The sequence below is a fragment of the Elaeis guineensis genome, chromosome 6 (assembly GCF_000442705.2).
Source record: "Elaeis guineensis isolate ETL-2024a chromosome 6, EG11, whole genome shotgun sequence".
Lineage (NCBI taxonomy): Eukaryota > Viridiplantae > Streptophyta > Magnoliopsida > Arecales > Arecaceae > Elaeis > Elaeis guineensis.
Genome location: NC_025998.2, coordinates 126508943 through 126530827, shown reverse-complemented (window position 1 = coordinate 126530827; position 21885 = coordinate 126508943). Strand labels below are relative to the sequence as shown.

The 21885-nt window shown below is 37.0% G+C and overlaps 1 protein-coding gene across 1 annotated transcript; it reads left to right on the top strand.

Annotated features, from left to right (window-relative positions):
• The first annotated feature begins 101 nt into the window (after window positions 1-101).
• LOC105033233 (WD40 repeat-containing protein HOS15) lies at window positions 102-20221 on the top strand. Its single transcript, XM_010907940.4, has 14 exons — window positions 102-380; window positions 1195-1340; window positions 1467-1800; window positions 2992-3086; window positions 3183-3229; window positions 6236-6386; window positions 6560-6623; window positions 12419-12577; window positions 13338-13459; window positions 16967-17041; window positions 17655-17708; window positions 17788-17861; window positions 19661-19735; window positions 19836-20221. The coding sequence occupies exons 1-14, from the start codon at window positions 314-316 to the stop codon at window positions 20053-20055; spliced, it is 1683 nt and encodes a 560-aa protein (XP_010906242.1). The 5' UTR covers window positions 102-313; the 3' UTR covers window positions 20056-20221.
• The last annotated feature ends 1664 nt before the right edge of the window (window positions 20222-21885 follow it).

Here is a 21885-nt window from a genome sequence, read left to right as displayed (position 1 = left end):
TAACGTGTCGAAATCTGTAGCACCAGGCCAGGCCGGTTGGCCCTGCCCTGCGAACCCCGTGAGCTAAAGAAGTCACGGGTCTCCTCACGCCGTCCGCACACCCAGCCCAAAATATCTCCCAGCTCTGCCCTCTCCTCAGGAACCTGGTGCGCCTCCCCGCTCCTTCAAACCTTCTCGCTCTCTTTTACCCCAAACCCAATTATCGAATCAAAACTACAGACCACTCAGAGGCCTCCCACCTCCCCGCCCCTTCTCTGTCTCTCTCTTTCCCTCCGCTGAGAGCTCTCTTGGGCTATGGTCTTGCGAGCTTTCGATGACGAAATCCACTATTACCTCCACCGAGCTCAATTACATCGTCTTCCGGTACCTCCAGGAATCAGGTCGATCCCTCAGTTACCCGTCTCGTTGTCGAGAATTCAATTGTTTTCTTTTGGATATCTTGTTCTAGTTCTTGTTGCTTTTTCTTGTTAGGGGTCTCTTTGTGCTGTGTAGTTGGTGAAATCGTGTTAGTCTTTGTTGGCTTTTTGGGTTTGTTCTTGCTGTAGGATTTCGGGGCAAATTAATATTATTTCTTGGGTTCTTCTCTCCCTAGGGTTTGCTAAAAGTTTTGCACGCAAGGTTCGAGGAAGGACTTTGAACTGGTTGAGATGTTTTAGCTCTTTGAGTTACATATCAGCTGACTTTAGAGAAAAATTGAAAATTTAGATTATTTTTCTTTCGTTAAAAAGGTTTCCCTCCTCAGAGTTCATGATGGCGTGAAGTTTCTGTAGTTGGGAAAACAATTAATGAGATGGTTTGAGAATTTTAGCTGAATCTTTGCGAGTTAGTGCTTGAATTTGTATTTCATAAACACCGGCTGAAAAAAGGCGTCTTGTGATCTTTTGAATGGGTGCTTTTATTGATGATAAACAAGTAAGCAATTTGTTTTGTAGCTTTGATTGATCAGTTACTGTTTGATGGCTTCCCTTTTTCTTTTAGATATCGTGTATTAAATGTTTCTTTGTTCTGCCTGTATGTTCGTTTCTAATCCTTCTTCATGTTCTTTGTTTGCATGGGCTTGTCGCTTTGGACCCAATCTTCTGTTGTTAACATGAGTTCCTTCAATTGTTTTGTTATATTACAAAGGAAAATATCTTTTGCAAGGAAAGTTTATCGGATATGATATACTAACTCACATTGAATGAATTATTCCAGGTTTCACACATTCATCATTTGCTTTAGGATACGAGGCGGGGATCAGCAAATGTGATATTGATGGAAATACTGTTCCACCTGGTGCTCTTGTTACGATTGTACAAAAAGGCCTTCAATATATAGAGTTGGAAGCAAACCTGGAGACTGTAAGTGTTTGAACCGTCACCTCGTGACGTAACCTTTAAGCATTGCGAACTTATTTAGGGCATCGAGCATGTATATTGATGGGTAACGATCTTCTCTGTTTCTTCATACTCCTTGAAACTTGCCAGAGTGAGTTGGATGTTGATGATGACTTTTCTCTGTTACAACCTTTGGATCTTATCACGAAAGATGTCAATGAACTGCAACAAATTATAAGAGAGAAGAAGAAGGAAAAACTTCTGAAGGAATGCGATAAAGATAAGGAAAAGGATAAGGAATATATTCAAGAACATGAACGGCAACTTGGAGGTGAGAGGGAGAGAGAAAGACAGGATAGAGATAAAGATCAGGAGAGGGATAAAGAGAAAATGGAAAGGGATAAAGAGCAAGAGAGAGAAAAGGAAAAGCAACATGCTGAACGCAAAGATAAGGCCAGAATTGATGAAAATGGGGGTTCTGGAGGTAGACTTTTCAAGTGTGTCTCTTTCTTTCAAGCTTATGCAATTCCTCTTAGTCATGATCACATTTTTGAGTTCTAAGGAATTTGGTTATGTGCGCTGGATTATGTTGTAATATCAGTAGGTTAGTAACATTTGCTCCTTTTTTAATTAACTTTGTAATGCTGTAAGGTTAAAGCCTCCTCTTTGTTTTAGTAATATCTTATCTATATCTCCATCACATCACCTTAGGGGAGTTGAGAATGTTGGATAATGAGAATGGCCAAATATTACAAGACCAACTTCATTACAAGGATTATACTATTGAGCACTGAGGAGGGATCATTACCATAGAAGGATGTTTAGGTGGATTTATGATCAAACCAGGAGAGAATAGTATGGAACTTTATTACATAGGGTGGATACTAACCCCAAATCAAACCTCACATCTATATGACTTTAAAGTAAATCTTTTAAACATAAGAATGCTCACTTCTCTCATACCTATGAGTACACCCTCTACTTTCAATTTTAACAAAATTTCAAGCATTGGGTACAAAATTTAGCCACACCAGAAGTAGGGGTTCGATAAATAATTATTATGTGCATAAAGAAGCCTGAAATGGGAAGATTTGTCATGGCTTGATGTGAGGATCCAAGCTTATAATGGAAATATTGCTCCATGCCATTTTCAGCTCGCTAATTAGAGCTAAGAATCCCTCACCTTTGGTAAACATATAAATGACATTCATAGTCACTATCACTTCACTGCATCTTCATTTTTCGGTTCATTGATGATATGAACCTCTCAGCAGTTGCTTGATTTCATGTATCAAATCTTCCAACAAAACTGCAGTGGGATGAAATCTTCCAACAAAACCGCAATACCAACCTGTTATTCGGGGGCCGAACTTGGCTCTACAGTGCTATCCTAAAGACAAAAACATGCCACTTTTGAAATGATTAATATAATTAATTTCCATAACTTTTTGCTTTCTTGGCATAATTCTTTTTTTTTCTCTTTTAAGGGCATGTTTATTTACTTGATACTTTTTAAAAAAAAAAAAAATTCTCTTTCTCCATTTTTCCTCTCTAGAATTGTTTATGTTTAGCAATGTTCTTTAATTTTTCACTTTTGTGATTTGCATATAAAAATGTGTCAACTGCATCTTTATCTGCTATTAATAATCCATAATTCCCTTTCCTCCATTTTTAGGTCCCGAACCAATGGATATCACCCCTAGCTCACAATCAGTGCCTTGTGAGATTTCTAGTTCTGATGTAACCATTTTGGAAGGACACGGTTCTGAGGTTTGGGCTTATGGTTATATATAATAGTTTTTGACATGCATCCTATTTTCCATTGCTAACCTGTCCTACTTGTGTTTTCTTTTCTTTTGCTTTTAGGTCTTTGCTTGTGCATGGAGCCCAGCTGGTTCACTTCTGGCATCTGGGTGGGTATAGTTTTAGCTTATTCCTCAAGACTAAGTATAGCATTTATAAAAAATCTGTTACTACTTACTAGTATTGTTGATTTGAGTTGTATCTTTGAAAGTTTCAGCAAATTATTTCTTTCCTAAGAATTATAGCTGTTGAAGGTGCCAGTTATCTTTCTCCTTCTGACTTGTGTTAACTTCGAAATTTGAGACTATGATACCTGAATGCTAAACCACCATATACCTATTCTAACATGTCATTTGTTGCCTTGAATGCTAAACTGTGCTATGCTTTTGAAATCTCTCTTAAAATTGACATATCTACAACATATAAAGTAAGGTTCGCCGTACTAGTACCGGACCCCTTATCGGTGAAATTTTGTTTAATGTCGGTACGCGGTTCGGTACGGTACGATAATGTCGGTGTCAAGATTTTCTGAGCCGGTACCGCCGGCCGTATCGATCGGCTGACGGTACGGTTTCGTACCGTACCGAATCGATGCGAACTGACGAAGGCAAGCAGACCCGAATCGAAAGAAGAAAAAGAAAGAAAGAGAGAGAAATAGAGAGAGAGAATAAGGAAGAAAGAAAAAGAGGAAGGGGAAGGAGTCGGTGAGGCCGCCGGACAGCCTCCAGCTGGCTGCCGTGGCCGCCGAAGGGCATAGTCCATGGGCGCGGCATCGTGGGCATGAAACAGGGGCGACACCCCTATTTCGCGAGTTTTTTTTAAAAAAATTGGTTTTAAGTGAAGCCAGCAAATAGTTAGCTGGCTTCACGATTTTTGATTTTTTTTTTTTAAAAACTCTCTAAAATCGGCAACTAGGTTGCCAACTTCATCAATTTAAAACCAAAAAAAATGGAAATAGGCGACGACCTGTTTCGAAAAAGAAGAAGGGCCAGGGCTCCACCCGCTCGACCGCCTTCAGGCCGTCGGCTTCGGCTCTCTAGCCACCGGGGGCCTCGCGACGGAGGCGCCGTTCGTCCGGTAGGTCGCCCCCCCTTAGCGCTCTCTCTCTCTTTCTCGCTCTCTTGAAAGCTCTATCGGACGATTCGGGGCTTGGAAGCCCTCCAACGGCCGCAGCCGGCTATCGCTGGCCTTCGGTGGCTCCCACCTCTCTCCCTCTCCTCCTATCTCTCTCTCTTTCTTCCTTTCCCTCTCTTTTTCTCCCGTACCACTGGTGTACCGAATTTACCGACCGAACCGTGCCGGTTCCCTGTTAGTCCAGTACGATACGGGATGTATCGGCCGGTTCGGCACAGTACGAAAAATCCTGATCGGTATGCTTCGATATGGCATACCGGTACAAGACCGATACGGTACGATATGGGTGGTACGGGGCGCGCTAGACCCGGACCTGATGCATTCAGTATGCAACTCTAGTCCCAGCCATTTTTTATCCCATCTTTACCACAAAGTACCTTTTGCAATACTTTGTTTACTTAGATTGAAATGTGGGAAGCAGTATTTTCTCTAAAACTCTTTTTTCGAGAGAAGAACTCCAGATGTACCCTGAATAGAGGCCTTTACATGAAAAGATTGGTCTGTGGCCTAAATTTCCAAAACTTTTGGGCAGTAACATTGTGCTCTGATGAGGTGTATTTCTGTTATGCAGTCACATTGATGGTGAGTTTTATTTGCCAACCTTATTGCTCTTATAAACCCATGTGCATGTCAGCGGTAGGTAGGATCTCTTTATCTTGCATATTGAGGCTCTGTATAAGGCGAATATATAATTGCTCTGCCAGACCAATATGATGGCCTCCTGGGCTCCTGGCTCTATGCATATACGGGTTCATTTCCTAAAATTGCCAAAAAGAGGCATTCACTTTCTGTGTTTTTCCTGTTTCTTATAGAAAATAAAATACTGTAAATAGCAAATAAAGGTTGTCTGGTATACCGAACAAGCAGGCACAAGGTGTTGCCAATGCGAAACAACCAATATGTAGCAGAGAAAGAGACAGACGGGCTCCAGATTCAAATGATTCTTCAGCCTATCACTAGCAAGTGTCAACATTCTGAGCATTGATAGGAATCTTTTGAGTTTTGACCAACTTTCTTTCATTCCGCCATCCCTGTGAAGTTGCTAGAGGCAAATTTCTTCTCTGATTTAGTATTTTCCATTACTCTCACATATTTGCCATGCACTGAAACAGTCAAATCGGAATGAATATTTAAATATCACTATTAAAAGAACCATCTTAAGCCATCAGAATAGCCTATGGTTTTATGCAAAATTTCTACTTGAACAATATAATGAAGATACATTAAAGAAATTATCATTATGGAAAGATGTATTCATGTTCTAATGTAATCTTGAAAGTTGGAAAAGTTGTTGTCTATAAAGGCTTATATAATGCTGTTGGAAAAGATGTAACACATATAACAGCCACTAATTTTACGACGCTGCTTTTAACTTTCGGGTGCCTTGTAACCTTTAGGAAAGAAAGTATCCTTGTGATTGTGTCTTTTTTGTAAAATGAATATTATGCATTTTCAGAAGTACATCGTAGTGGTGGAATGTGGGAACTGAGAATACAGTTTCATCACAAAAACTAGTTTAAGTATTGCACCCTTATTGGTACTTGCAGTAGGCAATCTCATCATCCTTCATAAAGAAGTGTCTGGATTGTGAAACACCAAATTGCTTTGGACCATCAGATGTTAAATATTAATTGGCTTCTAAATAATTTATCTAAGCAGAAGTTCTAGCACTATGATGGCCTAAAAGGAGTTCATAGGAACTTGAATAATTCCTTTTAGGATTTCAGATTTGTTAATCAATAAACATTTGAAGAATTTCGGGTGTCATTTTACTTCTTTATATTTCTTTTGTTTTCACATGGCAGTGCATATCAAGATAAGACTGCTCATAAAGATTTTTTTTTTAAAATTTTTGCTTTAATATGAGAGTTTCTGGTTTTTTTACTTTGATTTTTAATATGAGAGTTTCTCTATGTTGTTTTATTGTTTATCTTCTAAAGGATCTTATGTTTTTGCTGTTACTTTCTGCCACTTACTGGTAGTTCTGGAGACTCAACAGCAAGAATTTGGACAATTCCAGATGGCCCTTGTGGTTCCAGTATGCAAATTTCACCTCCAAATGTACATGTTCTGAAACATTTCAAGGGTAGAACTAACGAAAAGAGCAAGGATGTCACAACCTTAGATTGGAATGTGAGTTCCTCTTACTTTGGTTGTGTCCTTATATATTAAGCTCCAAAATAAATAGTTTCTAATATAAAATTCTCAAAAGCAAGATGCTTGCTGCTGTTGTAAGTCTCGATGTGTTCTAGTTGTCACATCAGGAACTTTTGTTTATTCATCCATTTTCACGTGTCTCTGTATAGGGAGAAGGTACACTACTTGCAACAGGTTCCTATGATGGGCAGGCAAGAATATGGAGTAGGGAAGGTAAGTTGCTATAGCAAATTTTTCATTGTTGTTAATTGTTTGTTTGCTCCTCTTGTATGTTTTCTTTAATGTTTCATTCTGCTCAAGTCGTTATGCTATTTTCTATGCTTTTGATGTTTAAAGTTTATGACAATTGTTAGGGCTGTAGTGTGAAGCACCATATAATTATATCAAATCCTTGTACTTTCTTTCCTACTTTGTTTGCATAATGATGAATGTGGATGGAGAGATGAAGTGAGGAATATTAGTTTTATCTGTATATCTATGTTTTTTAATTTTCATTTTTTATATATTTTAACCTATATAAGTCCGCAATAAGAATAAGGTTAGATTTTTGCCCCTCCTAGATGATGAAGGTTGTATCACAAGAACATCTCCTCTGATTGATTTCATCTTTTAAGTTCTAATCAAGATGCTTGGTTGCATGACAAGCATATCGATTCTCTTTTTATTGATTATAAATTATGTCTGTCTTGACTTCCTGATACCATAATTATTTGCTTGCTTAATGTATACCAGCTTTGTAGACATCTTTAAACTTTGCTAGATGAACTGTGATCATTGGAGGTTTCCTAGGCACTTCGCCCAGATTTTGAGTAGCAGAAAATCTGAAAATGCTGGGGTCACCATCACCAAGACTACCATAGACACTCTTATTTATGTGTACAGATTTGCATATATGTACACACATGAATACACGTACACATGACACGTTGAATGATTCCTACTTGCCTAATTGGTGTTCCAGTCAGTTTCAACAATTTATGCCAATTGACCTATGACAGTCAGTGTATTAAAAAGCCCTAGGCGCACTAAAGCGCAAAGGGCTGTTGGCACCTAGGTGCAAGGCTTAGGCGTGCGTCTGAGTGAATCTAGGGGCTAATTAAAGCAAAAAACATATAAAATTACATAACAGCATTTGTAACACAAAATAGTAGTATTATATAAATTAATGAACCTCAAACAATAATCTAAACACCATAATAATGAACCTCAAGGCTCAAACAACAATCCAAACACCATAATGTCAACTCAAACAACAAAAGATAAGCTGAACTTTAAACAAGTAAAGATAAGTAAACTAAAAAACACCATAATGTCAACTCAGCTCTAATAAATATGTCTAAGATTCTAATAAAAATAATCAGTCATTGACTCATTGGCCTCAATATTTATTCTCATCCTCATCATAGTCCAGTGGCCCATAAGCATCTTCCCCATCATCAGATTTGTATCCCTCATCATCTTCCTCATCTATGTCAGCCTCTCTCTCACATGAAGCATGATTTGAGCCAGAACTTGGGCCTGCTGCCCTCTCCCCTGCCCTGCTTCCTCTTGACCTTAGGTTAAATTTTTCCTCTTCTACTCCAGAAGCTCTAGCAACATCTCCCCATGTCAAATCTTCACCATCAAAAACAGATTGATCCTCAACAAATTCTTCTTCAGTCCTTCCAGTTAACCACTCATTGCTTTCATCTATATCCTTTAATGAAATAGGATCAAGTGTATCCCGCAGCTTAAATCTCCTCATCAAAGTCCTGTTGTACTTAATATGTACCAAATCATTCAAGCGGGATCGTGCAAGCCTGTTTCTCTTTTTGCTATGAACCTACAAAATGGGTTGAAGTTACATTAAAATTGGTTGTTTGCTTATGAAGTCCAAACTAAGCTAACATCTCGTAGGTACTTACATGTTCAAAAACACTCCAATTTCACTCACATTCTAAGAATTTTTATAGCAAACTATTGTAATTTAGGAGTTGAAGCTCCATATGAAGACCACTAATTAGCTGCAAATAATAATTAACAATTACTTAGTCAAATAAGAATGTTAGGCCTTTACTACTAAATTAGTGACTAAGAATTTTTATCTAGTGTCTTTGTCTTCCTATGCCTAATTACCATAGGGATACCAAATAAGCCTTCAGCATTTTGGTACTTTGAAAGCTCTTCACCAATCTTATCTTGATCACCAAGATCTGGAAGCAGCCTTGCAATGCATTTATACAGCCCATCCTTCACCTCTTCATCTTGCTCAATTTGGCAGTTATCATAATAATACTTGGATTCAAGTAATGCCCAGCTACATGTAAAGGCTGATGTAGTTGGCAATTCCACCTAGTATCAATGATCTTAAAGACCTCACTATATTTATCCTCCTTATGGTGGAATGACTTTGCAATTGCTTCCTTAGCCCTATCCATGGCCTCATATATGTAGCCCATAGCAGGTTGTTTTTCAGAATCAACTGAACGAAGCACATGAACAAGGGGACCTGACACTTTAAGAGCATAAAGAATACCATTCCAAAATGAAGGTGATAAAACAACTTGACATGCCTTTTTTTCCACTTGCTTCTTTGCCTATTTACTAGTTGACCATTCTTCAGATGTAAACATTTTTCTTAAATTGTCACGTTGCGTGTGTATGCTTGATAGTGTGAGGAATGAAGTAGCAAACCTAGTTTTTGCTGGCCTTACCAAGTTTCTTTGGCTGGTGTACTTTCTCATTATATTCAAGACACTAGAATGGTTATAAATATATCCAGTCAATTCAATTGCCCTTTTGATAGTTCTTGCAATGGAAGGAAGCTTCCCAATGTCTTCTAGCATCAAATCCACACAATGGGCAGCGCAAGGTGTCCAATATAATGTGGGATATTTTGCCTCTAAAAGTCGTCCTAATAACACAAGTTCTAATATCAAACTTATTATTAACAAACTACTAACATAAATATAGTAATAGGACAATTATAAAGAAAAATACTTTAAGCAAACTTACCAGCCAATCTATAACTTGCTGCATTGTCAGTTATGACTTGTACGACATTCTCAACTCCAACTTTTTGGACCATCCTATCAAGTAATTTGAATAAGTTTCCTCCAGTCTTCATGTAGGCAGATGCATCAACAGATTCAATAAACATACTTCCTTTTGAACAATTGATCAAAAAGTTTATCAATGTCCTCTGACTCCTATCTTGCCAACTATCATACATGATAGTACATCCGATTCTTGCCCATTCTTCTTTATGACTCTTCATTATCTCATCAGTGTGAGCTACCTCTTTTTTTAGAAGAGGAACCCGAATTTCGTAAGTAGTTGGAGGTTTCATGCCCACCCCATATCATCCAATGGACTCAACTACAACTCTAAAACTATCTAGTTTCACAGCCTCAAAGGGAATTGCAGCTTCATACATCCATCTTGCTAGGTCTGCACATGCTTTTTCTCTTAGCTCTTTCTTATATGCATCATTGATAGTGGTCTGCTTTCCCTTTTCTTTGTTTTCACTTGTTCCTTCTCTTCTGATATTGCAAAAGGTATCCATAGGACCATATTGTCTTGGTTTTTTATTGCCCTTGTTTCTCAGATCTGCAATTTTCTTTCCATGAGAATCAACCATGGCAATTTCATCTTCTTCCTCATCTTCCAAAACAACATCATCATAATCAGGCAGCAAATTTAAATCATCCTTTTCGTCTTTTTTCTTTTGCATAAACTCTCCAATTTCTACTTTCACATGTTCAGGGCATTTTTGACATGCTATGATATTTCTAAAACCTCCAACTAAATGTTGCTTCAGCCTATAGATGCCACCTTTAGCTTCTTTGCTGCAAAAGCTACAGGTGACATTGTTTTGTTTTTAGGATCTGCCAAATAGCCATCTTTCCATCCTGGATCTTTTTTAAATTTTCAGAAGCCATGCTGCATGTAAATGAACAATTACATGAGCATGAGCATGAGCATGATGGGAAAAAAAAAGATAAAATAGAAAGAAAAGAATAGGCATGCGATGAGAGAGAGATAGAGGGAGGAAGAGATCGGTTCAGAAAGTACCGGACAGCAAGTAGGAAGAGAGTCCAAGAGTCCTTCACTCCTTCTGTTACGTGCGTTCACTGATTAGATGCGTCGTTTCTTTGGTTTTCTGGCTGAAGGAGAATTCTAAAAGATGTGGACTTCTTCTTGGTCAAGAATAGTTTAAACTTTAAAATTTAAATAGAGATAGACTTGTTGGTTTTAAAGTTTGTTTTTTAGTTAAACGAAGAGGCAGTCAGCAGCCCACTTTAGAGTACCTGGGTAATTAAAATTTAAAACTCTTAACCTAAATTACCAGCTGTACATTCCTTATCTGATTAAAATTCTGAAAAGTCCTATTGGGCGCGCTTATTGAGCATCTTACATGAACCAGCTGGGCGCACGCCTAGGGCGCCTCAAGTGCGCCTGAGGCAAATCACCTCGCCTGGCTGTTATTAAGCGTCGGGCAGCATGCACCATGCGCCTAGCGCCTTAGGCGTGCTTTTTTATTCACTGATGACGACAATGATATTTATTATCAAATTTTCTTCAGTTTAAATATTACGAATTCTGCTATAAATATTTTAAATTGTCAATGAGTCTTGGAATATAACAATCACACATAAGGCATGCTAAGCATTAGTCTTTTGAAATTAATATGTGGGTGGATCAAAAATTGATTGAATAGCATGAAGTCAGTTTCTAGGAACTGATTTAGTAGATATTTTGGCTGACTGCCTGGCCAGTAAGCTAGGTATATCACCAAGGGTTGCTTGGGCCATGTGACTATTATGTTTCGATGTTATACTTCATTTGCATGTCAAGAAAAAATATTGTTCCAGTTTTGGACAAAATGTTGACCACATGTTTGAATTTAAAATAGTTGGTCTCCTATCAGAAACAATTGAATTATTAAGAATGGTTATAAGAATAAAAGGTATTAGGTAAATGGGGGTTTATAATAAATCATAAATATGCAGCGTCTGTAGTGTTAAAAAATACCTTTGACATGTCTCTTTTTCTTGAAAAGAATTGTGACACATCGGCCATAATAGTTTTACAGAGGGCGGGTTTTGGCACAATAGTAAGGTTGCTCCATTGTGACTTGAGTGTCATGGGTTCGAAACATGGCACAACATCTTAGCACACGGAGTTAAGGCTGCGCACATCTAACCCTCCTTGGACCCTATAGTGGTGGGTGCCTTATCCACCAAGATGCCCTCTTTAGACTGATATTTTTATGCTTTTCATGTTCTGCTATATGGAAGAAGCTGGTTGTTTGGTGGTTTATATTTGCCAGAAACTTGTTTGCCTTTGTCTTTGCCACCTTACTAGCTGAAACTTCAAGAACAATATCGTAAGATTATCGATTGCAGGGCTAGTATTCTGATGAAGAAAAGCTTTAATGTTACTCACATCTGAAGATTTAATTAAATCAACATCATCATTAAATTAGTTTAGTACATCAGCTTGGTTAACTAGCATTTTTCCTTTATCGCCAACATCCTGGAGATACTTGATATTATAATCACCTATAGCCAAGTAACTTTGGTATCTAATTTTAATCTCTAACCTAAAGGTTATAACAGGAGCTTTAGGGTTTCTTTTGGAGGTTAAGCTCCCCCATCAACAATTACATATAATAAAGAATTTTGTACCATGTAATGGAACTTTTTTATCGCAAAATGCACACATTTTATTTATGATATGTACCTTTTTATGTAAAGTAAATTAGTACTTTATTATTAGTTCCACAGTGTTAAATTCTTTGATCCTTTCTATAACTTTTGTTTGGATATTTTGTTTGTGGCATCTTTCAGTGATAGTTTTATGATGAATTGTGGATTGAGAATAGTACTTAAAGTTGAAGGATTTTTCGTCAAAATGATCTTTTTCATCTCAAGACCATTTTTGGTGCTCTTTTTAGCATCATGTGTACTGTAAGGCAGCGCAATGTTAGATTGTCTAATCCTTTGTTTAATTTTGGGCGTTAACAGGGGAATTGAAGAATACTTTAATTAAACATAAAGGACCAATTTTCTCCTTGAAATGGAATAAGAAGGGTGATTTTCTCCTTAGTGGAAGTGTAGATAAAACTGCTATTGTCTGGGATACAAAGACATGGGAGTGTAAGCAACAATTTGAATTTCACTCAGGTATTGTTTTCTTTCTATAATTACATCTGTGCTTGTGTGTAGGGGTGTTCAAGGAAACCAATCAAACCACAAAATCGATCCGAATCGCTAATTTCGGTTAGGTTTCGGTTCAAAAATTTTAGAAACCAAAAAAATCGGTTCGGTTTTGGTTTCAGTTTTGAAAAATCTGATTTAAACCAAACCGACCCATGAGTGTGTACACACACACACACACACACGTATATATACATATATATGTACACACATATGTACACACACGCATGCACGCACGCATATATACACATGTACATGTATATATACATGTATGTATACATATATATATATATGAACCGCCACTGGTTCACATATATTCTAATCGAGCCCCACCGGTTTTTTGCTTCTATATTTAGCCCATCTCATAGACTATCCATTTAGCCCTTCCGATAAGTTGCTCATTTAGCCCATTATATAAGCTGTCTATTTTGCATGGTTAGAAAAACATTAAAATGGATAGCAGTCCATTTAACTCATCCCATAAGCTGCCTATTTGATATAAGCCCAATAGCCCGCAACCCGATAAATTGAACCAATTTTTTCGATTCAGTTTGAACCGATTTTTCTCGATGGTCGGTTGGGTTTCGGTTTAAGAAAATTGGTTCAGTTTAAAAATTGACCCTAAACCTATCCAAACTGAACCATGCACACCCCTACATGTGTACTGCTTCGGATGTTACTGAAACATGAGGGCATTGATGTGTTTGATTTCTCTTTATTTTTTCAGCTCCGACACTTGATGTTGATTGGAGAAACAATAATTCTTTTGCAACATGCTCAACAGACAACATGATTTATGTTTGTAAGATTGGTGAAAATCGCCCTATGAAAGGTTTCTCCGGGCATCAGGTTTGTCCATTTTGATGTATGGATACTGTCATGTGTGTGCTTTAACTAATTATTTGATTAAATCTCATTTGAGTTTTGTTGCCATGCTGTCAACTTGACATGCATCTTCCTTTATAACATGTACAAGTTCAAAACGACAAGCAAATTCATAGCTTTATCTAACTGTATTCTTCTTAATCCTTGTGCATTTTTTCCTTGAAATGTGTGGCTCTGAAGTGGATATTTTCAAGTAGTAACCAGACATGCTAATTCAGTCTGATAAACAGTTTGCAAGATTGATCCATAGTCTACTGGTGCTTGTAAACAGTGAAGTGACTATCAGCTCGTATAGATGATCAACTTGTGAAATTTTGGATTTTAAAAAAAATATTTGCAATCGAAAAGCAAATCTTTATGAAAAATCAATTCATATCATTGCCTTCTTATAATTCTAGATAAAGTTTATTTTAAACTTGTGTATGGTCAAAGTGCATCTTCTGGAGCAGTGTTGGCTTTATTTGACTTGGCAGTTTGACCAGATCCATTGTAGATCTTAGACTAGGATGACTTCATTATATTTATCAAAACAGCTCAGATCAAATAGTTCAAAGCAAGCAATAAAATGGAAGAACAGTTTAAACACTGGACTGCAGAGCCCTCTATATGATTGGTTGAAACTACAGAGGGGGATAATTTTGGGATAACAATTTTTTGTTTAAGAAATTAAGGTGTTATGGGAAAAAGATGGAAGGCTAGCACTACAATGGTGTGATTGTCACTTCAGTACTGATAATGAAAATGATAATTTTTTTTTTTGTTTTTCATTCTATTTACACAGAAAATTTGCTCATTGGGCCATTGCCAGTATCATTTTCAGGCTGTCTTGTGGACCGATGTGCAATAACTATCATCTCTTTATCCTACAAACTCTTGATTATTCTCTACAGTGCCATACCAATGCTCTCAGAGCTTTTACAATTAATTATTTAATTTCTTTTTTTGAAAAAGTAATCCTTTTTATTTAGCAAACAAGAGATTGATTATCACTATTGAGCTACACTTGTTATGACCAATAGAAGCATGAAGCATCATTCAGTACCAAAAGTTCTGATCGATAATTTGAAATTATTTAAAATTAATTTAGTTCAGAAAATCATAAAGGAAAATTCAGAAGCATAACAAAAATTAGAAAAATGTAAAAGAAAAATTTAACATTGCAGGCTACTTTTTGTTGTCAGTGTAGTAAAAGCTATAGAAAGGTTTTGATAAATTTCAAAATATCATCTTGTAGATATGATCATTGATAGAATAAAAAAAGAAGGGTGTTATAGAAAAGATACACTGTTAGGTAAACATTAGGGTAAATTACATAAACACCTCTCAACTTTAGTTCTATTTCACTTGCATCCCTTCAACTTAAAAAAATACCAAACTAGCTTTTTAAAATTTTCAAATATTCCAAAGTGGTCTTGCCATTCACTTACTAACAAATGGTGTTAGTTTTTTCTTTCAATGGATGAACATGCTCCTTATTTATATAAGAGGGATCGCAGGTGAGGAAGGGATGGAGGCAGAGAGAGCCACCATGGAAGGGAAGGGTAGGGTCGCGGAGGTCGGCGTGGAGGGGGAGAGTGGCATTGAAGGCTTCATGAATGGGATTGGAGGAGGAGAAGGGGTGAGGAGGAAGGAGATGGGGATGGAGGGGTCGCCAGCGAGGAGGAGGTGGAGGTGGGTGGAGCCGCTGTGGAGGGGGAGGGCTTATGGGCAGACTTAGAGGAGGACGATGAGGAGGAGAAATGGGTGAGAAAGGAGAGGTCACCGGCAAAAAAGGGGCGGAGGTGGAGGAAGCCGCGATGGATGGGAAGGGCTTATGGGCGGGCTTGGAGGAGGAGGAGAAGTGGGTGGGGAAAAAAGGAAGGGGGAAGAGGGGTTGCCTACGAGAAATGGACGAAGGTGGAGAGGGAGGGCACATGGGCGGGTTTGGAGGAGGAGGATGGCAAGTAGATGAGAAGGAAGGGGAGGAGGGGATGGAAGGATTGCCAACGAGGAAGGGACAAAAGTGGAGGGTGCTGCCATGAACATGAAGGGCTTATAAGCGGGCTTGGAGGAGTGTGTGAGGAGGAAGGGGAGGAGTGGAAAGGAGGAAGGAGAGGAGGGAAAAAGAGGAAGAAAGAGGAAGGAGGAATGCCGAAGATGGAGGTGGAGAAGGGGAGCAATCGGAGAGGAGGGAGGGAGAGGATAGGGATAAGGGCATTTTGGTCATTTTATAAAATGAAGGTTTCATGTGATCAAGGTTTGAAATCCTATGAGACGAAAGTGTCTCAGTATCTTCATGGAACAGGATTTCACATTCTCGTCCCGTCTCGACGGTTGTCTCGATTATGCATTCCGGTAGATATCCTCCTTTTTTCTCTCCTTTTATTTCTTTCTTTTTTTCTTTTTTTCCTTCTTTTTTTTCTTTTCTTCTATTATCCTTTCTTTTCTTTTCTTTTTGTTTCATTTTATTATTCCTTCCTTTCTTTTTTTCTTTTTTCTTATTCTTTCTCTTTCCTTTCTTCCTTCTTTCCTTTTTCTCTTCATTTTTCTTCTTCTCCTTTCCTTTCACTTTTTCCTTTCTTCATCTTTCTTTCTTTTTTCCTTTTTTCTTCTTCTGTCTTTGCATGGATGGGTTTCAGAGTCCCGATCCCATCCCGATCTTCTTTTTTTATAGGAAAGGGACGGAACGGCCAGGATGCTCCCGGACCCATCAAGATGTAAAACCTTGCATGTGATGATCACGTGACATCATTTGATATTAGAACCATTTTGAAACATTTCGAAAATTTGAAGCACTAGTTTGACACTTTTTAAAGTCGAGGGGGTGAGTGAAATTGGACTAAAGTTGATGTGGTATTTTTGTAATTTACCTTAAACTTTAATGCTTTGCTTACAAGGCCATAGCCTTCAAGAACTTCTAATTTCTTAGGAAGAAATCACTTGTTACATGGAAAATGCTTGTCGCCTATGCTGTGTTTTTGTATTAACTCCAACATATGTGGCAGAATAAAATGCAAAAAATAAATAGGCAATTTTTAACATCTATCTTTTAGTCTATTTCTTTTTGAGATGCTCTATTTGATAGCCTCTTGTCTCCCATTATAATTATGTTGGATGTCATGATTTATCTTAAAAAAATTTTAGTGTTAAATGGTTACAAATTGGGGAAATAGTAGACTGTTGAAGTGTATGCTTGATAAAGTGGTCACTGAAATTGCCTTTCAACTGGCTTCTTAATGCCACTTGTACTTGCAAAGTTATCACTTGCCTTAGATAACGATTGAATTTCGGATAGGTGGCTTTTAGTGTGTATGGTTGGTTTTCGTGCTCTATAATCACCTACAGTTCCATTTCAGAGTTCAAGATCCTTCAGAAAATTGAGCATGCTAGTGCAAAATATTTGGCTACAACTGGAATATTCACAGCTGCTCAAAATAGGGGTTCTGCTATTAATTTGGCATGAGAGAATAATTCATCAGTTTTCCATTTCAGGGTGAAGTTAATGCTATCAAATGGGATCCAACTGGTTCACTGTTGGCTTCATGTTCCGATGATGGGACTGCCAAGGTAACTGAACATGTTTGAAGTAAGAACTGTTTCCATATGGCATAGTTTCACATAGCACTTGAGTGTCTTTTCATTTTCATCATATCCATATGTTTCCCGGGTTCAAAATATATTTTAGTGGATATTTCACATCCTTCTCTTAAGCTATAATATTTTAGTCAATTAAGGCATTGACTTTTATTTTGCATACATCAATATTTTCTGATTTTTTAATGATAACCATGAACATAATCTCAACTATCAAATCTTGTTCCAAGTCCCAGCTATCTATAAGCAGCCAATACTATGCTGTTTTCAATTTTTATCTTAAAATTCTGCCTCAACTTGTGGATGGTTCTCAATCTCAGTCCATCATTTTAAATTTTCCATATTGGCTTGAGACATCATCTGCCACAATTTGATTCATAGTATCCAAGGTGTAATAAGGGCCAGCATTACGCCTAAGTACTTGAATTTACTTGACGGCACCTGCTATTTGACATGGGATATAAGTAATTGTCTGGTGCACGAACCTAGCAAGAACATTGACTTTGAACCAGCTTCTATGTTGCATTGGATAGGTGGAAACATTGCCTAGAGATCACATCTGGTATCTTTTGTGAAATTTTGGCAGATATGGACTCTGAAGCAGGACAAATATTTGTACGACTTCAAGGAGCATAGCAAGGTTCTAGATCTTTTGCTTGACATAATGCAGCAACTCTTTTTAGATGACTTTGTTACAGATTCTTGAATAACTTTTTCAGGAAATATATACTATTAGATGGAGCCCTACAGGTGCAGGTACAAACAACCCAAATCAACAATTGGTACTGGCAAGGTATTCTTTTAAGCTTCATAATACTAAGTTTGATTGTATATACATCAACCACTTGTTACCAGGTGCATTTGACCCAGACTGAATAGGCTAACATATTTGCAAATTATAGCTTTAGAACATGCATGTGCTTTAGTGCCTGAGAATCCTCTTACCATATTCATACAACATCAGTTACGCAATTAACTAGAAAGGATCTAATTTTCCATCCTTACTGTTGCTGCATGGGGGAGAAAAAAAAATCAAAGTGGTGATTTCTTTTTGTTCTTTAAAATCTGATTTCTTATCTTGAATCAACTAATTTGTGGTTGTTATCCTGTTCCTGAGTCATTAGGTGCAATAATTTAAATGTTGCTTGTTTTTATTTAGGCTTTTTCCCTCTTAGCAAGAGGCTACTTTAGGTAACTCATACTTGTTTTTCTAAAATAACAAGCTTCCAATGCCTACCGAATCAGTTACCTGTTTGTATGCAATATGAATTAAAAGTTTATCTTCCCAAAGCTATAGATTAATTGTACTTGATTCTGGTTCTAGCCTGGGTTTCCCCTGTTGTTGACTTTGGGAATTTTTTGATTTAGTTTTTTACTTATATGATTTCTTGGCATTCTCTCTTAGTATGCTTAAACTTCATCATGGAAAACCAGTTATAGAAGCGATGATATCTTGAAGTTGTCAGCTATAATTTTTTTTGCTGCCTGTGAAACTGAAACCCCTATGGAGTTGACGAGCAAAATTAATATGCATATTGGTGGTATTTTTGTTTTAATAAGTAAACTGATGGTATCTAGTCCCAATAATTTCATACCCACCCATCAGTCTGTAAATTAAGATAATGTTTTTGGGTGCAAGATTAGGTGGTCATGGTGTTCTTTTTCTAACTTCTGACCATCTACTTTTAGAATGGATTTCTTTGCATAGTGGGTCGCCTGTCAGCAATGCGGGATGACTAGTAATTAGTTTCCTGTAGGCTGTTTAGAAGAAGTGACTATATGATATGTGAATAATGTTGTAGGATATTTGGAAGCACTGTTTATGACCTTCAGATTTCATTGTGTTAGCATGACCAGTTATTTTGTATTATGTTTCTCGATGTTTCTGTCCTTCTGTGGATTTTCCACCACATGAAAGAAGTGATTCAAATTGTGACTTAGGCTTTGGTATTAACTAGTATTACCATGGCCGACAAACAAGTGTTCAACACTCCCCTTTCCAGATTGCTTTATAATTGTTCTTGGTCATTCATCATCTAAAATGGTAAATCTGCAGTAAAGATTTGCTATCTTAGATCCTCACTTTCTGTCCCTGTTTTTCGAAGACTTCCTTGCATGAGAATCCTTCTCAACACTTCTGAGCCGTTTGGTGACCTAAGACTTCTCTTATCTTGATGATGCAATGGTCATGACATTATAAACACCTACCATGGAGAGCCACATGACACTGCCAGCATAAATTTTGTTCTGTAAAAACATGCCTATGATCATGACCCTGTAACTTGCACATTGATTTCAGGTTGTTTAGGTTATTTGCTCTTGTTGAACAGTTTATTGGTGAATATTTTGTGCTTTTATTGCATTTAATGGCTATTAGGCATCCATATAACTGATTCTCATTGAGGTAAATATTTTATTCTTTCAAGAAACTGTTCATATGAAACCTTAGGTTGCAAGAAATATGCTGAACAAGTCTCTCCAGAGACATGATACTGGCCTTACGGGTCTATCGCAAATTCACAATCTTCCCTAGCAATGTCATTTCCTCTCTTTCCTGGCTAGTGTTAATCAGTGATTTTGGCAAATATACAGTGCATCTTTTGACTCGACCATTAAGTTGTGGGAAGTGGAGGTAGGACGCCTTCTGTACAGCTTAAATGGCCACAGGTATGACTGCAGTTAATGATGATACCATGTATTACGTTGATGTTTTAATTAAGGCGATCCCAATATTTTTCTTAGTATTGACTCATTATATAAATACCAGGCAACCGGTATACTCTGTGGCGTTTAGTCCAAATGGTGAGTATATAGCAAGCGGGTCATTGGATCAATGCCTGCATATTTGGTCAGTGAGAGAAGGCAGGGTTCTGAAGACTTACAGAGGAGGCGGTGGCATTTTCGAAGTCTGTTGGAACAGGGAAGGTGACAAAATTGCAGCCTGTTTCTCCAATAACACCGTTTGTGTAATGGATTTCAGAATGTAGACAGCTGTTGGTATCCTAGGAACAACCCATTAAGCAGGAGGCTTTAACTTATGTTCTAGGGTTTTCCAAGATGGCAAACAGATCTATAAAAATGCCATGTAATAGCATGTTGTTCCATTTGTTACCCTCCATTTTGAACCCAATTGTGTTAATTAGTGTTGCAGTCTGATCAAAGCATGCAAAATGATTGAGAATGCCATGGGTAAGGAAGAAAAGCATGTAGGTTATCCTAGAAACTGGACCCAAGCTTTAGATGTATATATGTAAATATATGATTAGTGCTGATGACTGGTCGGCTTTTGATTAGGATTGGAACTGGACTGAGTCTTGTCGGGTTTTTATACAGCCTAGGCCTGGTCTGGAAAATATTTTTGGCCTTCGTTCCTGGCCAAGGTTCGCCGCATCCACATCCTTGGATTCTCCACTCTTCCTTTGTTCTCGGATTAAGATGTCTCCGAACTTCTAACACGAGAACTGGAGCCATCGGATGAATAGGAGGGGGGGGTGTGACGATGGGGAGGGAGACGGCACGAGGAGACTCACATTTCCAGGGTTATTTCGTATTGGTTTTGCAAATGATTGTACCCAACGCAGCCTAGCATGCTTATTTCACAAAATTTTGTAACACGAAGTAAGGATACATTTCTTGTTTGACAAAATTTTTCGCACTGTTGCGCTCAGTTGCTCAGTCATCTTGGGAAGTGTCATAGAGCAATCATCCATTATTGAACCTTGTACCTGGAGGCTAATTGTTGTGATAAAAAACTTAAAATACTGCTAATTTGAAAAAAAAGCTCTCCTCTCCGTCAGAATGAAAAGTTGTAAATTTCCATTGGCTTTGGATGTTATTTTTCCATCCTTAGAATGAATTAGGTAAGCAATGCACCTAAAAATCAACAACTTTTGCATCTAAACTTAATCCTGTATTTCCAACACTGATGAAACAACTTTTAGTGGAACTAATGCAATATTTTATTTTTATATTAGGATGATGCTAACCGAGTGCAAAAATTTATGTTCTAATAAATTGACAAACCTCACCTGATGTCATACTTATAAAAAAGATATATCATAATTTTTTTTTATTTTAATGATCTCAATTTTCACGTGTGGTTAGCTGTGATGCAGCCACTTAGGCTCGCTCATAGCAAGGTTCGAATTTATTTTCTAAATAATTTTTAAAAAATTATTTATTAAAATAATATATTTTTTAATTTATTTATAAAAATAATATAAATCTATAAAACGTCATTTGAAATGATATTTTATAGTCATCATGTCACCACTCTCTCTCCTCCACGTGGATGACAAAAAAAAAAAATTAAAGTCGTCATTTGAAATGGCGTTTTTGAAAACGCCGTTTCAAACGACGTTTTCACGTGGATGACAAAAAAAAAAAATTAAAATCACCATTTGAAATGGTATTTTTGACAATGCCATTTCAAATGACGATTTTAATTATTTACTTTAAAAAAATAAAAATTATAAAAATTATAAAAAAAATAAAAATTATAATTTTAAATTTATAAAAAAAAATTAAAATTTTAATTTTATTCAAATAAAAATCATCATTTCAAATTACTTTCTCCATTTCAAATTAATTTTGTTTAAAAATATCTAAAAAAATGAGTCTAAAAAAATAGAAATTATAATTCTAAATTTAAAAAAAATAAAAATTTTAATTTTAATTCAAATAAAAATCACCATTTCAAATTAGTATCCCCATTTCAAATTAATTTTTTAAAAAAATATCTAAAAAAATACGTCAAAAAATAAAAAAATAAAAAAATACCATTAAAAAAATCAAAAAAAAATAATTTTAATTTTAAT

What these genes read in the sequence shown, in the direction of transcription:
- LOC105033233 (XM_010907940.4), top strand. Translation starts at nt 314, where the DNA reads ATGACGAAATCCACTATTACCTCCACCGAGCTCAATTACATCGTCTTC. An exon ending in TGGAAGGACACGGTTCTGAG is followed by an intron (nt 3,087 to 3,182) that starts GTTTGGGCTTAT and finishes TTTTGCTTTTAG; the next exon opens with GTCTTTGCTTGTGCATGGAG. An exon ending in GGTTCACTTCTGGCATCTGG is followed by an intron (nt 3,230 to 6,235) that starts GTGGGTATAGTT and finishes ACTTACTGGTAG; the next exon opens with TTCTGGAGACTCAACAGCAA.